This window comes from Astatotilapia calliptera, chromosome 15 (assembly GCF_964374335.1).
Source record: "Astatotilapia calliptera chromosome 15, fAstCal68.1, whole genome shotgun sequence".
In the NCBI taxonomy this organism is placed as follows: domain Eukaryota; kingdom Metazoa; phylum Chordata; class Actinopteri; order Cichliformes; family Cichlidae; genus Astatotilapia; species Astatotilapia calliptera.
This window is the reverse complement of record NC_137436.1, coordinates 26,574,324-26,591,677: the sequence shown is the minus strand read 5'-3', so window position 1 is coordinate 26,591,677 and position 17,354 is coordinate 26,574,324. Positions and strand designations below refer to the sequence as shown.

Sequence of the window (17,354 nt, the reverse complement as noted above, 5' to 3'; positions counted from 1 at the left end):
TGAAAACAAACGCACGGTAGCTAATAGTAAATATTTCAATAAATTTTAATGATGGAAATCTTTTAGACTGGAGGGGGAGTGCTGTCATCTTAACTTTAAAACTAAAACAAGTTTTAAAAAAAGTTCATTTTAAAGTAATAAATATAATACAACATTTAATTAATTTAATGAAATTAACTTAATGAATAAATAACAAATAAAAGTATACTATTTAAATTTAAAATACAAATAGTAATGTATACATACAAATGTGTTTCTAATTAATAAATAATCAATTTCTTTTGTTTAGTGGGATGTCTGTGTTGTATAGCCCTCTTTGCTTTTCTTTTAATAGCAAAGCAATAATCAAACCTTCAGTTGTTTTAGAAATGTTTCACAAAGAAAAGCGTTTACCCGCACATGTTTTATTTTGAAAATCTATCAGGCGTTTGTGTTTGTTTTGTTGTAAGCTTTGCACACGAGTCCAACAAAAAGCTCGCGAAACCATTCCCGTGACAGTGATTGATAACAGCTGATCCGCCTCAGCTAGATCAATAATAAAAAATCAATCAAACCATCATTCTGCCTGTACGTATATGTGTGTGTATGTATGTGTGTGTGTGTGTGTGTGTGGGGGGGGGGGGTCACCTTATATAAGAGAATCAGAGAGACATCTGGCATCTATTTATAACCTCTGACCTCATCAAATCCGCTTAGAAACACAGAGCACATCAGGAACTCATCATCATCATCATCATCTGGAGGAAGAAAAACTCTCACTAAAGTGATTTAGAAACATCCAGAAAATTAATACTTAGTATATTTATACGAGGAGATGTAAAAAAAAAAAAAAAGTATAAAAGACACATTTATCATTTGTTATTTTAAACACATTTAACACAGTATAGCACATGTATTATTTTTACTTACAACAATATTTAAATAAAGCATATTTATTTTTATTTTATTTTACAGCTGAGTAGAAGTAGTTGAAGTATGTAATCTGGCCTGTGGTTGCAGCAGAGAGGCGTTCAGTCTCACAGAAATCATGCGCGAAGAAGAAGAGTCCCAGCGTCTCCAACCAGAGGCACGTGCGGTTGTAACAAAGTGCTGACAAAATCCAAAGTTTCGTGTTAAAGCTGCAGTTTTCTACTCAGGATGGATGACGAACACACGGTGAGTCTCCCGGTGCTCTCATAAACCGGCCGTTTCATTTTACGCAACCTACGGTGAACGCAGTTGTCAGCTAGTTTGGTCCTACCAAACTCAATTAAAAATATTAGTGTTTTAAGATGATTGGCACGACATTCAGTCTCCAACTTTAACTTCAGACATTTAACAGGTTTGTGTGACTCCGCAGCCGTTGAGTAATTAATCGGCACACATTTAATAACTGTTCTCTTCAATTAAAATCCGTTAGCGTAATATCAGCGACAGTTTATCCATAATGTTCAAAATAAACTCCTCTACCAGTACCTGTGAACTGTGTACGCTTAATGAGTTTTGATTTAAAATTTGATTTTAACTACATTGTGTGTCGAAATACTCAGAAAGTCTCAAAGAAGCCTTAAAGTTAACAAATGAAAACGCAAATAAATATTCCCGATAAACATAGACGGATTATTTTAGCAATCGTTGTTAATGACGTCTAGACTTTTGTGGGTGAAGTGTTTAGGATCTGGAGGTTTAATTGTTGACCTTCTTTCCCGTGGGCGCTGCTGTACAGTTTCACCAGCTGTTGTACATAAATTTGTTTTCAAAGGCATTTGAACGTGAACATTAGCTCTGATTTCTCCTCCGCTGTTCATTAAGAGCTGAATGCACGAATATAAGATAAGATAAGATAACCTTTTATTAGTCCCACACGTGGGAAATTTGTTTTGTCACAGCAGGAAGTGGACAGTGCAAAAGTTATGAGGCAAAAATTAGAATACAATAAGAATAAATACAGTACACAACTGTACAGAATAAAATAAAATACTATATACAGTAGAATAAAATAAAATAAATATACAATAAGATAAAAATAGAATACAAATACTATATACAACTGAGTAAAAATACAACGATGACAGAAAGGATTATTGCACTTAGTATTATATAAAGTTAATAAAAACATGAAGTACGTTTTTTGTTTTTTGTTTTGTTTTTTTAAGACTGAAAGATTAATTTATTCATTAGAATATTTACAGAAACACCTGAGCATTACCGTGTGTCTGTGTATGTGTGCGCGCGTGCAGGCCGAGTACACGGTGCCCTGTGCCCAGTGTTCAGCAGTGGACTGGGGCATTTCGGACGAGGGTCGCTTCTACTGCAGGTCCTGCCACAACGTGATCGAGGTAAAAACATCTTCGTCATTATGACCTGTACAGTGGTCTGTAACTGGAGGTTGAGGTGTCAGGGTCTCTTCAGTGCCCTTTCAGAGACACTCTTTTTACTACACAGGTGGATGAGTATGAATATGTTATGGGGATATAGGGAATTCAGAACTCCATAAACATGCTTTAAGATGCTTCTTTTAACAATATGGTGTTGGTGGTTAAGCCCACGTGTAGAGGACCTCCTTATTCTGTTGCCTAACATGTGACTGTGTCCTCAGAGGACCCGGGAGGTGGTGGACCTGTCCTTCTTAAAGTTGTCCAGCAGGGTGTCGACCATCAGAGGACCCCGCAAGAAGCAGGCCGGTCAGTGTCCGATCAGCAGCAGCATAAATCGATGATGTCATATCCTGTTTAACGTGTCTGTTTGTCTTAGAGCGTGGTCACGTGTGGATGGTCTGCGAGGGTTTCCAGTTTATCCTGAAGAACCAGGCCGATGCTCTGCTCGCGCTTGGAGTCCATCCTCAATTTAAGGTCCGTCTCCTCTCTGTTAACCACAAAGCAATCAATCAGAGGCCTAACTGGTGTTACTGTTTCAGGATGATGTGCTGTGTCCTCTGTGGAGGTGTTACCTGCAGAAAAGTCGCCAGGCCTACACCCACGACCCCGTGAGGAGCTGCAAGTTCAGAGTGGTGAGTTTTTATGGTGGTGCCTGGAAACTGCTTGTCAGCTTTATCTATCTATCTATCTATCTGTCTATCTATCTGTCTCCTGGCAGTTTCACCTTTGTTTTTAATCCATTTTCATTTCTTTTTTGTATTTTTATTTGATTTGTGTATTTTTAATCCTTAATTTTGATTAGTTTTGTCTTTATTTTCTTATTTATTTCACTTTTTTTTAAAAATTTGTATTCTTTTTGTATATTTAATCATTTTATTTGATTTTCTATGTTTTACTTCATCTACTAAGTTTTATTTTATTTTTTTTGGTTATTGATTTCATTTGATTTATTTCATTTTTTGAGATTTAATAATTAAATCTAAATCCTCAGAGAGCTGTGGGCTCTGACTTGGAGAGCGCCAGCGAGGGGATCAGCTGCACAGATGGCGAGTCGAACCCAGCAAGCACGGCGGGCTCAAACACAGGTACGGTGCTGGAAGCGTCCTCAGTCTGACAGGAAGCTCCTGTAAAAGTTTCAGTGTCAGGTCATATGACCAGATGAGGTTTCCTGCGTTAGTTGACTGCTCGTTTAACCTCAGAGAATTCTGGTTTTTGGTCCGGCTCCTCGGACACCCTCACCTACCTGTCGGCCAGGAAGAAGCGGAGCCAGAGTCTGCTGAGCATGAAGAAGACACTGTCTCTGATCTACCTGGCTCTGGTGTGGAGCCGTGAGGCGCTGACGCTCAGCGACCTGCTCAGGTACCACTTGCACCCACCTGCACTTGCGTGGCTGAGGGGTTTTAACCAGTGTGTTTCACCTGGATGAACGTGATGTTTCGCAGGCTTGTGAATGAGGGTCACATCCCGTACTTGAACGCCTATGAGCAGCTTCCCGAGGAGATGAAAGTCACGGGGAAGGACTCCCTCATCTTTGTAGTTGAGGTGAGAAAGCCGCCATCTTGTTTATTACCTGGCCCTGGTAATGATGCGTGACTTGGCTCTCACCTGGTTTCTGTAGACGGTCCCGTCTCATCACGCCGTTCATAAAGAGGCCGAGACTCTCATTCAGTTCCTGCAGCTGCCTGCTTTTCCTCCAATCAGTCAGCAGACCCTGCTGCACCCGGCGCTGCTCAGCCTCAGATACCTGTCCGATGTCAACCTGCCCGGTAACGACTACTTCAGTGTTCTGACCGATAATGGTCTCTGCTGGAGGCGACCTTCTTTACATACAAACACTGACAGTGTACCTGTACACGCCTGTTTCCTGTCAGATGAGCTCCACCCCTGGGTCTGCAGGCTGTTGGAGCACACCGGTATGATGGATCAAACGCTCCACACATTTGACCCCCACAATCACCCCACCCTGCCACGGTATGACGTGCAAGCCGCTGCCCTCATCATCGTCACTCTGAAGCTGTTCTTTTGCCTGGACGACATGACCGAGTGGTACGTATCTTTCACGCCGTCAGACGACCTCCGGCAGGGCTCCAGGTGTGCTGACTGTGATTGGTTCTATCTTTCAGGCATCTGTCCAATGATCTTGGACGACAGAAGGACTCAGGTTGGGTTTATATTTATTAAAAAAATAACATGGCACAGATGTAAGGAGCTATTCGATAACATGTTCAGTTTGAAAATCAATGGCTGACTGCACGTGTTTGTGAATGACTGTATACAGATGACGAACTATGTCTGATCTTGGAACTTTTCTGCCCTTTTGACCTTTGAGCGTGACCCCTTCTAGACGTGGCTTGTGTGCGACTCTGTCTCTGTGTGGATCCACAGGTAAGGTGTTTAACCTGAGGAGGTGGTACAAAGTGATGCAGGCCGCTCTGATTCGAGCTCAAGAGAGGAGAGACCAGAATGTCTCCAGGTAGGACATCAGCGGTATTTCCCCTGAGGTGGATCTGTGTGCAGAAATCAGATTTTAGTCCTGATTTTAAAGCGTGACGTCATTGGCGTATCTGCACACAGGAAGTTTGCAATCTGTGTGTTACGTTAAGGAATAATGGGCTCTTTTTTTTTTTTTTTTTTTTTTTTTTTTTTTCTTCTCTTTGTGTTTTTATGTGAATAATGTGAGTTTGACTCTGGTGTCTGACTCGGACACCTGCAGATGTGGAGACATTTGAAGCTGCTTAATAGCTGCTTTTGTTCCTTTAAAAAAAAAAAAAAAAAAAAAAAGATTTTTTTTTTTTTTAAACCCGTGCTTTCTGTTTTTGATGAAGAGTTCCTGATATGCTTTTTTTTTTTTTTTTTTTTTTTCTCTCCCCGGCAGGAAGCAGTGGAAGTCAAAGAAACAAATTTACCCAAACAAGAAAGAAAAGTGTTCGATGATTAAAAAAAAAAGTAAGAAATTTAATTGGCTGATCTTATTGTGAAAGAGAGGTGAAGTCCTGTCCTTTCCTGTATATTCATTTCTCTCTGCAAAATTAATCTGAAGCACATGAAAAAACATCCTGAGATGCGACACGCTCCCTCTGTTGTTTGTGCAGGAATTGCAGAGCAGGTCCAGCTGTGTTTCGAGAAGCTGGCTTCCTGTCCATCGGGGCTCCAGGACGTAGGACCATCGAGCTTCATATTCTGCTGGGGGGACGAGGAGGAATCAGACGGTCCCAGTCTGCACCACATGAAGCTGGACGAGGTCATGACCCGTAGATACGACTTCCTGACTCCGCTGAACGACATGTACTGGCACCCGGCGCTCAGACGCTGCTTGTGAGTCACTCACAGCTTCAGTCTCAGGTTGAAATATCAAAATGCACAAAAATCTCAAAATGACCAAAGAGGAATATTTTCTCCAGAAACTTGCCTCAAAGAGAGAAACTTCCAAAGAGGAAAGTGAAGATTTCACACTTAAGAGTGTACTGCTGCTTGTATAGAGCAAAAATAGAAGATTGCACGACATAAACATCAGCGCTTGTAGATCGCTGGTCATCAGCAGTCAGCTTTATGAAATAATTCAGTAAAAAATTGAGATTTATAGTTTTAAACCTTGGAGAATGGCCAGTAAAGGGAGTAGTACACATCTTGGCTTGAGATCTTTTGACAAGTTGTTCTCAGAGGACAGAAGTTCTGGTGAGTCTATTTGGTCGTTTAAGGCTTTAGTCATTTTAAACTGAGCTGATGACAGAGGACTGAAAATAGCGATGCATGAACAAAGAATCTTAGTGTGAAGTGTGAGGAAGAAAAAAATTGGGTGGAGGAGGAAGTTACCTGCCAAGCGTGGTGGAGTAATGTGATGGTTAGGAGTTGTGAGCTCTATGACGTTCACTGGCTGGTTGAAGTTTCCCCCTCAGGGTGATGACAAAGCGGTGATATATGGAAATGTACTGGTGTTCTGTATGTCATGAAGGTTGGACTGATGTTGCCTCACAGACTGGACGCTGGGTTCGATCGCTTACAGAATGACGCTTCTTACCTCATGTCTGTGAAGGGTTTCGGTCATCCAGGTCATCATAGTCTAAGGAGCTTAGAAAAGCGTCTGGACTTTAAATTTCTTGGGAAGCTTCTTCAGTTCTTACTGAAGTCAAATGGCCCCGGATGTCAGTGTCTGGGAAGGATCTCAAAACTGGATTATAGATGGCAGACAGTTGGTGTCATAAGCCCCGCCCTCTGTTTAAAGATGGTTTTCACAGTAGACATAGGTCGTGTCCAAATTCATGGGCTGCATCCTCCCGAGGCCGCATTTGTAGACCGATTACGTCACAGCGACGCGCCGAAGGCTGTCCAAATCCGTAGACTCCTCCGAAAGCAGCCGACAAATGCGTCCTCCTTTTCCCGAATTTGAAGGATGGGTCGGGTGTGTCCTTCGTGGCCTACCATATCCCAGAATTCATAGCGCGGCCCAGCCAAACTCCAGTTTCCAACAATGGCGGCCGCTACTAAGTTTTAAAATTACTCGTACTAATCTTTCTGGGTCACAAAATGAACTTTTAACATATTTTCAGGCGAGAAAGTACTTATGTAAACATCAAATATCTGCTCGGTTTATCAAGATATCGCATATTTGCAAAAGTGCTTCAACGTTTTCGGAGCATCTGCTACCCACCAGCTCGATAGGAAGCCGGGAGCTCGAGGGTCACTGAAGCCGCCGAGAACAGCACAACTCCCGGCACATCATTTTCAGATCACCGCAGAGTTTCGCTACTCAGGTTAAACGTAATATATAAGTCACTTAGACAACCTAAAAATGTTATTGTTGGGTTTTTTTCAGTGTTTTATTTGTTTGTGAGTAAATCGGTTTGGCTGAGATTAAAGTTATTAGATTAGATAAAATAAAACTATTAATCCCCCGGGTGGGTTCCTCCGGGATCTTCACACAGCTGAATAAACGTCAAACAGAAAACTGATTAAACAGAAGTGTGAGACGGTTGAGAGTTTACGCCAGTGTCCTGTTATATTTTAGACAGCAAGGAGCAGACGGCTGAGTTTATTAAACTCCACCGAGACAGCGGTGACGCTAATCAGAAGGCTAGACCATCCAATTTCCCCAGCCGTTTACTTCCGGCCTACCCAACCTTCTGAGGACCCGGCCCACGTAGATCGTGAAGGCTGGGTCCTCAGGAGGATGCAGCCCATGAATTTGGACACGACCATAGATGGCTTTTTTTTCCACTCCTCTTTCAAACCAGAGAAGACATTCTCTGTCCAAAATGTAGACATTTGGGGCATCCTTTCTCTTGGGGAATCAACAATTGCTCTTAGAACTGAAGATGCTTCTCAGATGCGAACGAAACGTCTTCAAGAAACTTAAAGAAGTCCAGATGCTTTTCTTTCCAAGCTCCTTTGATTCCTTCGATGCTCATTAGTGGGTTTTAAACTGATTTGCTGAATGAGATCTCCTGGAAGACCTCAAACTTGTGACTAGGCCCGACAACAAACTGATCCCACATCATAATGCCAAATTTCCCCTCATCTGTTCAAACGTTCCCATGATGATGCATTGACACTTAAATCTTGCCTCCTCCTGCAGGTGCTACAACAGTCATTACAAGGAGGTGGAGGCAACGCTGCCACGCTCCTTCATCTGGCTGCTGCAGCTTTTCGCCTTCATGTTGGACGTGAAGCCGTTTTGCCTCTATGAGGAGGTCCTGAGTGTGGAGAGGAGGATCTTTGACACCAGACTGTACAGAGGGAAGAGCAAGGCCAATGCCGGGGCTTCGGCTGAGACCGCCGGGGCTTCACCCGAGGCCCAGGCTTCACTCAACACCCGGACGTCACCAAGGAGGACCCGGACATCACCCAGGACGGCTGAGGCTTCAGTCGGGACCCGGGCTTCACACAGGAAACGGCAGCGAAGTAGGAAGAGCTGAGAATTTGCAGCATCTGTGGGACATTTGGCTGTTTCTGCTACCTCCGTGTTTTTGTTTAAACCAAAGACATTTTTAATAAACCTAAAAGGGCTGCTCTTGTCTTTGATTAATTGCATTAAAACAGATTTTTCTGTCAATAGGAAGAAAATTTGATCAGAGCGTTTCCTAAAAAGGAGAGAGATCTCTCTAAAGGAGGAAAAGATTTGTAGTTTGAACAACAGGATCTGATGGAGAGTTGCAGCATCGGGTTGGGAATGGTATCTGCAGGCGGGGAGCACGCAGTACCTGGAAGACTAATGGATGTGTGGCATGTGATGAGGGTGTAGTTCTGCATGTGTGTGGATGGAGCTGGAAGAGCTTTTAAATTGTGTAGATTTAAAGTTGTTAAACTTGCTGTCCTGAATATTTGAGCAGACTGTGTGACTCTCCAGGGGACTGCCCTGTGTGCCATGGATGAACAGGAGTGCTGCACTGACTAAGAGTGACCAGCAGGAGGTGATGTTCAATCACACTAATGGAGAGCAGCCTGTTACAGGTAGCACACACTGAAACTGCTGAGGTCCATTACAGCAGCAGTGCCGAGCAGCTGGCCAGATGTTTGTGGAAAAGTTGAGCTCAGAGCTTCTTTTGGCTGCTTGATTCTGTGGCTCCTCCTCCTCCCTCTGCAGCTGAATGTTTTTTGGGCGAGTTTGAGATCTTCTGGCTTCAGAAGCTAGAAAACAGCTTGCGGTTGTAGTATGAAGGGTGGAGGCAGCTGTAGTTTAGAGGAGGAGCTAAGGACTTATTTACCTCAGCTGACCTCCATCTGACACAGGGTGACCTTTACTTCATGTACAGTCTGCGCCGTGTTAATATATCTTGACCTCAATGATTGAAATGATTGTGAACAGCTGTCTCTGCTGCTGGGCAGAAACAGCTGTACTAACCCTAACTGTTGACCAACCAAAGGTTAAAGGTGAAGCAGTGTTTCAGGTCTTACTCTGGTCTGTTACTTGTGTCAGTCCTGAGGAAGCGGAACTGCTCACCTCTGGTTTCCACCTGCAGAAGAAGAAACTGTGGCCAACACGTGACCTTTTGTAATGTTTTCTTACTATAAACCCCTGAATTGTGCAGGTTTATCTCATAACTTATCTTTGTGTTTATATGTGTAAAAACCACAACCAATATAGTCTTCACTCTCACAACATCATACAAATGATTTTTTTTTTTTTTTTTTTCTTAAAATCAAAACAGAACATAGGAAAAGAGACTTTGAAATACGCTGTGCCTGTTTCTTGGAATTATCTACAGAAGGAACAAAATGGAGTTTAAGTCCATTTTAAAGAGAGAATAACTCTTCTAGTCAGTGTGACGGTTTTTAATGTCGCTCTTAATGATGTTTTTACATATAAATGTATTTGTTTTTTACTTGTTATGTCTTGTAACTTTTGCTGCCATGATGGCCACTGGAAAAGTTTTAAATCTCAATGAGACATTCACCTGGATAGATAAAGGATATTACAGTGTGTCCGGGGATGGGTGTCCAGGTACACACCGGCTCACTCCTTGGTGGCTGCTTGTCGGGGCCTGGAGCCTGGGGCTCACTCGGGCCACTTCGGGGGTGGGGTGCTGTAAGCCTCTCGGCCTGGGGCTCGGTCACAGGCACAGCTGCCTGCCGACGGAGCTCACGGGCGCGTCACTGCAACCCCCCCCTGGCTTCTGCTCCGCGGCTGCTGAGTGACCCCTCATCTGGGGCTCTCCTCAGCTCTTTCTGGGATAGCAATTCTCTGATGATGTGCTGCAGCTGGTTTCTAAAACGATGTAAAGACATCCAAGTTAGAAGACGTCTGAGGCAACCTGAGCCAACTGTTTGACTTCAGGTGTGCTCGCTCCATCGAGTCGCTGCTGCTATGGCCTCTCCTCTGCAGGTCATTTGAGTTAATCAGAAAACAAAAATAAAATGAAAGTAGAATCAAATACAATAAAGTAACATCAGCATCTCATGCTTCATTTTTAACTTCATTCATTTGTTTTCACCAGTTGTTTGTCCACCTTCATTTACCACAGCTGTTGCTAGGGTAACATTACAGTGTTGGGCAGGTTGCCATGGTGATACTACAGAGAGTAGCCATCAAAGAAGCTTTGTGTTGCATTCACTTACAGTTGGTTGACACTGGCATCGAGTCCTCAGATGAACTCTGAGCTGTAAATGTTTTATTGAATTTCTCTGTGTGCCATAAACGCCATCGTACTGCATTCAAGGCCTGCTGGTTCATCTCAGCTTCAGTACTTTGTGAGTAGTACTTCCTGTATTGGTTGGCGCAGCAGACGATGCACAAAAATGTCTACAAGGAGCCTGGTCACCAGCTCCAAGCATCTGACAAAATAGAAGCTTTGTTTCTTTCTAAACGCATGATCGTAACCATCGTGTATAAGACAGAGCTCGCTTCTGTCACATCACCTTTTGGTTTTTCCCAATCCTCAGTCTTTTTTTTTTTTTTTTTTTTTAATTTCATTTTGATGCCATTTTGTTTCCAGTGCTCACCATATTTGGATGAGATTGCACAGCATCCATGTTATTAGTGAGATCATTAAAAAGTGCCCCAACAGCACAAACATAGCCCACAGGTCCAGTTCAGGGACTCTAATTAGCTGAGGTATCTGCTAGCAGACAGCTAGCAGCTACTGGCACCTGTGTTTTGTCATTCACCGGTCAGTCAAAAAGGCCACACCCCTAATAATGCAAACTTTAAGCCTTAATACAATTTAAACAGGTTGTGATATCTGTATCTTACTTCTGATATGAACCCAAACAAACTGTTAGACTCTGTTCTTCAATGTGTAAAATTATGTAATCTGCATATAGTGACACCCTTCTGGTTATTCTTTTACTTCCTCTTTATTCTGTAGCAAAAGTTTAAAATGGGTGTTATGAAGGGGGAAATTCTCTGTAGAGAACAACCAATTTGTGTATCAGGCTGTAAACATGTTTATTTCTGCTGTGAAGTTTTAACATGGGAGTGTATTGGGTACTGCAAGGTTGTTGTTGTTTCAGCCTCAGAAGTCTCAGGTTGTTTTTTCCCGGTTGAGTTTGAAATCGTTCATTTACTCAAGTACTAACCTGCAGCGTGCCATCACCATTGCTGTAGATTCAGAAAATAAGAAGTCACACTAAACGAGTAGTTTAAATAACTGACTACTGCATTAATCTTTTAACTGGAGAGGCTTCAGGTCTGTCTTTTTAACCTCTAATAATATTCAAATAATCCTCAGGAAACAGATGAGCTCTCTCGGCTCAGTTCTGTGTGCTGACTGTTAGCTTGTGTTTTTGCAGCTTTTAAAAAAAAAAAACTTTCAAAAAAACCACACTTCCTGTTGAAAACTGTGAGTTCAGCGCTCAAAGAGCCAACTCCGCGTGGACCTTAAACACATCAACTCCCCTGCCATCACAAACTAAACATCTGGAAGAAGTCCAGATTTCACTCCACAGTTCCTGGAAAGAAACTTGGCTCTTTGCAAAGGATCTCTGTCATCTGACCCCTATTTAAACAAACTTAGAAATTAAAAATCAGAGGACATGAAATTCTCAGACTGAGTTTCAACCTAGACTTTTAAGCCATTTTTACCTCATGAAATAATAATCTGTTTGTTCTCATGTCAGTAAAACTTTATCGACTACGTCTGCACTTTGTTTCTGCTGTGTTTAAGGTTGGTGAACGTGAACTGCACAGAAGCAGAAAGTTTGACTCTCAGAGGATAAAACTTGAGGTAGGATAGATCTATCAGTGATCGATAAACTAATAAATCAGACTGCAGGTCAGAATATACCGTCCATATTTCGTTAATTTCCCCAAAAGTAGAATTATTATTTTTTAATCAGGAAAAGATTCTTCTCAAAACTACAAACATCTTTTTTTCTGAATTATTGATACTGATTTCCAAACAAAAACCAGTTGACCTTAAACGTCTCAGTGTGTCAGATTTAAATGAGAAGATTTTATTTAAAAACCACTGACTTCAAAGAAATTCAAAGATTTTTTTCTTTCATTCTGGTGCTCCAAAGAAATGAATAATTTCAGGGTTTATTTCAGTAAAGTGCAGATTTAAATTTTGTTCAGAAAAAAAGGAAAATGTCTGTTTGCTGTAAAGAATTTAAATCAGATTAAATTAAAACCAAGAAAAACTTAATGTTTGTGTCGCATATTTTAAAAACATTGTTTAAAAAAAGACTGAAATCAAAGAAGAAATTCAGGTTCTTCTTCAGAGTCACAGACTTTGATTCTATTCTGCTGGACGCAGAGATTAAACCAAAACTTCATCACAAACTGTCAGAGAAAGAAGCTTGAAACACTTTTTTTTAATGTAGCAGAAACTCAAATATTCAGACCCAAAACTGAAAGTGACACAAGAACAAATACAAACACTCATATTCTGTGGAATGTTTTTACCTGTTTAATGTCCGTATTAAAACGTAGATAAATGAAATTTCTTCCTTAAAGCCTTAAAGGTTTGATGTATTTTTGATTTGCTCTGAAGCTCAGACTCTATCCTCAGTTTTAATCCCGACAAAAAAAAAACAAAACTTAATGCTGCTGCATGAAGACTAAAGACTAAAGCACGTCTGAGAGGAAAACAGGAAATACAGTTTCATTTCAAAACTTAAACTGTAAAAACAGAATCAGAGGGGTTGTTTTTGTCCATCTGATTCCCTCGTTTCTGTCTTTATTCCTATTTTAATCACAGTTGGAGCTTCAAATATGAAAACATTTAAGTTCAGTGTAAAGTTCTGAGGATTAAACCCGGTTCTTGTGAGCGTTGTTGTGATGATGCGTCTGCAGTTTGATGTCTGCTCTGCTGTTCCCTCTGTCACACACCAGGACCATCCACCAGGCGTCATTAAAGTGGCCAAACAGGAAATGAGCGACACAGGAAATGTTTGTTTACACTGGCCTGGAATCAACTGACTCAGCTAAAGCAAAAAAATAAAAACTGATGAACTGACCGTGGAGGACGAAGTGAAGAAGGCCAGGAGAAGGAAACAAAGTAAGAGAAGGAGGGAAGGAAAACAGGGGTCTCTGAGAGCCCTCGGTCCGGCCCCTGCTCTGAGCCTCTGTTTCCCCCTCTGCAGCACCACAGAAAAAGAAAACATTTGTACAGTGTATGTGTTGAGGGCGTTTGGTGCGCCGCCCGCCTTGTACAGGATGACGGATGGAGTTTGACCTACATTTGAGTGACCCCACCCACCCCCTCACCCCCTCCTTCCTCTCCCTCACACATGTTTAATAGGGCTGGGTGTGTCGCTGGTCGATGAGGTCAGCTGGTCTGACTGCACAACTGAAACCTGCAGACATGTTTCAGACTACTGCAAAACTACAGGGAGTGCAGAATTATTAGGCAAGTTGTATTTGTGAGGAATAATTTTATTATTGAACAACAACCATGTTCTCAATGAACCCAAAAAACTCATTAATATCAAAGCTGAATGTTTCTGGAAGTAGTTTTTAGTTTGTTTTTAGTTTTAGCTATTTTAGGGGGATATCTGTGTGTGCAGGTGACTATTACTGTGCATAATTATTAGGCAACTTAACAAAAAACAAATATATACCCATTTCAATTTTTTATTTTTACCATTGAAACCAATATAACATCTGCACATTCACAAATATACATTTCTGACATTCAAAAACAAAACAAAAACAAATCAGCGACCAATATAGCCACCTTTCTTTGCAAGGACACTCAAAAGCCTGCCATCCATGGATTCTGTCAGTGTTTTGATCTGTTCACCATCAACATTGCGTGCAGCAGCAACCACAGCCTCCCAGACACTGTTCAGAGAGGTGTACTGTTTTCCCTCCTTGTAAATCTCACATTTGATGATGGACCACAGGTTCTCAATGGGGTTCAGATCAGGTGAACAAGGAGGCCATGTCATTAGTTTTTCTTCTTTTATACCCTTTCTTGCCAGCCACGCTGTGGAGTACTTGGACGCGTGTGATGGAGCATTGTCCTGCATGAAAATCATGTTTTTCTTGAAGGATGCAGACTTCTTCCTGTACCACTGCCTGAAGAAGGTGTCTTCCAGAAACTGGCAGTAGGACTTGGAGTTGAGCTTGACTCCATCCTCAACCCGAAAAGGCCCCACAAGCTCATCTTTGATGATACCAGCCCAAACCAGTACTCCACCTCCACCTTGCTGGCATCTGAGTCGGACTGGAGCTCTCTGCCCTTTACCAATCCAGCCACGGGCACATCCATCTGGCCCATCAAGACTCGCTCTCATTTCATCAGTCCATAAAACCTTAGAAAAACCAGTCTTGAGATATTTCTTGGCCCAGTCTTGACGTTTCAGCTTGTGTGTCTTGTTCAGTGGTGGTCGTCTTTCAGCCTTTCTTACCTTGGCCATGTCTCTGAGTATTGCACTCCTTGTGCTTTTGGGCACTCCAGTGATGTTGCAGCTCTGAAATATGGCCAAACTGGTGGCAAGTGGCATCTTGGCAGCTGCACACTTGACTTTTCTCAGTTCATGGGCAGTTATTTGGCGCCTTGGTTTTTCCACACGCTTCTTGCGACCCTGTTGACTATTTTGAATGAAACGCTTGATTGTTCGATGATCACACTTCAGAAGCTTTGCAATTTTGAGACTGCTGCATCCCTCTGCAAGATATCTCACTATTTTTGACTTTTCTGAGCCTGTCAAGTCCTTCTTTTGACCCATTTTGCCAAAGGACAGGACGTTGCCTAATAATTATGCACACCTGATATAGGGTGTTGATGTCATTAGACCACACCCCTTCTCATTACAGAGATGCACATCACCTAATATGCTTAATTGGTAGTAGGCTTTCGAGCCTATACAGCTTGGAGTAAGACAACATGCATGAAGAGGATGATGTGGACAAAATACTCATTTGCCTAATAATTCTGCACTCCCTGTATACTGAGGCGGTTCTGACCAATCAGAGCAGCCACAGCCAGTCAGAGGAGGCCAGGTGTGTTGGAAAAGTAAAGAAACAACTTTAATCAGTTCACTTTAATGTGTGACAGAGACCACGTCAGCTGACGGCACGCCAACACTGGTCACTGGTCAGGAGCTTAACTCAGGAACGGGCTCAGAACTAACCTTAGAAATAAACTTGGAGCCGTTTTCTGCTGCAGGCAGTCACCTTCAGCAGCATTCAGTTTCAGTTTTCAGTTTTATTTGTCATATGCAAGTTAGCACAGGGTCAACATTGCAATGAAATGTGTTTGACAAGCAGCAGTCACTCAGCAGCATGATACAGTAGGAGAAAATATAATAAAATAAAATAATAAAAAAAATAGAAAAATAGTAAGGAGCAAAATATTAGAGAGACATGGTAAAAGAGAAAAGATGACTAAATATATATGTATCTATAAATATAAATATATGTACACTAGTGATTAAATAAGAAAATCTTGAAAAGAAATATGACGGGAGGGCAGATGGGATATTGCACAGGAATGAGCAGCAGAAATATAAATATCAATAACAATAAAGTGAAGTGACCAGTACAGATTAAACAGAGTACTCATGAAGCTGCAGGGTAGCTTCTGAGTGCTGTGTTGTGTGTGTTTAAGTGTTGTGGTTGAGGTGTCGTATGGCTTGGTGGTAAAAACTGTTTTTAAGTCTTGTAGTCCGAGCAGACAGGCTCCTGTAACGTCTGCCAGATGGTAACAAGGAGAACAGCTGATGTGCTGGGTGGCTGTGGTCCTTGATGATGCTGTGTGCTTTACGGAGGCATCGCTGGAGATAAATGTCCTGAATGGCAGGAAGCCTCGTACCAGTGATGTGCTCTGCTGCCTTCACGGCTGCTGGCAGAGCAGCTTCCGTACCAAACTGTGATGCAGCTCGTCAGCAAGCTCTCAATTGCACACCTGTAAAAATTTGAGGTGATGTTGGCATTCATGCTAAACTTCCTCAGCCTCCTCAGGAAGTAAAACCGCTGGCGAGCTTTCCTGATAGCAGTGTCTGTGTGAAGGGTCCAGGAGAAGTCCCCAGTGATGTTGACTCCAAGGAATTTGAAGCTGCTGACCCTTTCGACCTTGACACCGTTGATGTGGCTGGGCTGGTGTTCTCTGACTGGTCGTTTCCGGTAGTCCACTATCATCTCTCTAGTTTTGCTGATGTTGAGAGTCAGGTTATTTTCCAGACACCACTTGTACAGTGCCATCACCTCCTCTCTATAGGCCGTCTCATCGTTGTCTGTGATGAGGCCTATGATGGTTGTGTCATCCGCAAACTTGATGATGTTGTTGGAGTCGTGTTTAGCAACACAGTCGTGTGTGAACAGGAAATATAGGAGGGGGCTAAGCACACAACCCTGTGGCGTACCTGTGTTTAGGATGAGTGATGAGGACGTGTGCTTACCAACTCTCACCACCTGGGGCCTGTTTGTGAGGAAGTTTAGAATCTATCTGCAGATCGGTGTTCCCAGCCCAAGGTCGACGAGCTTCGTGGCAAGTTTCAAGGGGATGATGGTGTTAAATGCCGAGCTGTAGTCGATGAAGAGCATCCTTGCATATGTGTTCCCTTTCTCCAGGTGAGTGAGGGTGGTGTGCGTTGCCAGGGCGATGGCATCCTCTGTGGCTCTGTTTGTCCGATAGGCAAACTGAAGGGGGTCCAGTGTGTCAGGGAGGGAGGAGCAGATGTGACCTTTGACCAGCCGCTCCAGGCACTTCATGATGACGGATGTCAGTGCAACAGGACGGTAGTCATTCAGACAGGAGACCACTGATTTTTTGGGAACGGGAATGATGGTGGATGCTTTGAGGGACGTGGGGACCACTGACTGCCTCAGGGAGAGGTTGAAGATGTTGGTGAACACCTCTGCCAGCTCGTTTGCACACACTCTGAGTAGTCGGCCTGGGATGCCGTCTGGTCCTGGAGCTTTGTGAGGATTTACCTTTTTAAAGGTCCATCTCACAGCTTCTGTTTTCAGAGTTAAAGTTGCAGCCTCACTGTCCTCCTGAGGGTAGAGGATCTGCTCTCTGTTGTCTGCGTCAAAACGAGCATAGAAGTTGTTAAGCTCGTCTGCAACAGATGCAGTGGGCTGAACACTGACTGTGTTGACCTTCTTGTAGTCAG

The 17,354-nt window shown here is 42.7% G+C and overlaps 1 protein-coding gene across 2 annotated transcripts; it reads left to right on the top strand.

Moving 5' to 3' along the window:
• Nucleotides 1–957: 957 nt before the first annotated feature.
• taf1b (TATA box binding protein (Tbp)-associated factor, RNA polymerase I, B) lies at nucleotides 958–8,361 on the top strand. Of its 2 annotated transcripts, XM_026142682.2 has the most exons (15): nucleotides 974–1,155; nucleotides 2,220–2,318; nucleotides 2,579–2,663; nucleotides 2,734–2,831; nucleotides 2,897–2,989; nucleotides 3,349–3,442; nucleotides 3,557–3,716; nucleotides 3,800–3,899; nucleotides 3,976–4,123; nucleotides 4,229–4,403; nucleotides 4,481–4,518; nucleotides 4,743–4,830; nucleotides 5,233–5,303; nucleotides 5,450–5,672; nucleotides 7,930–8,361. In XM_026142682.2, the coding sequence occupies exons 1-15, from the start codon at nucleotides 1,138–1,140 to the stop codon at nucleotides 8,267–8,269; spliced, it is 1,830 nt and encodes a 609-aa protein (XP_025998467.2). In that variant the 5' UTR covers nucleotides 974–1,137; the 3' UTR covers nucleotides 8,270–8,361. The 2 variants fall into 2 exon arrangements, 1 of the variants encoding a protein (XP_025998467.2); XR_013901628.1 differs by lacking the exon at nucleotides 5,233–5,303 and having other exon boundaries at nucleotides 958–1,155.
• The last annotated feature ends 8,993 nt before the right edge of the window (nucleotides 8,362–17,354 follow it).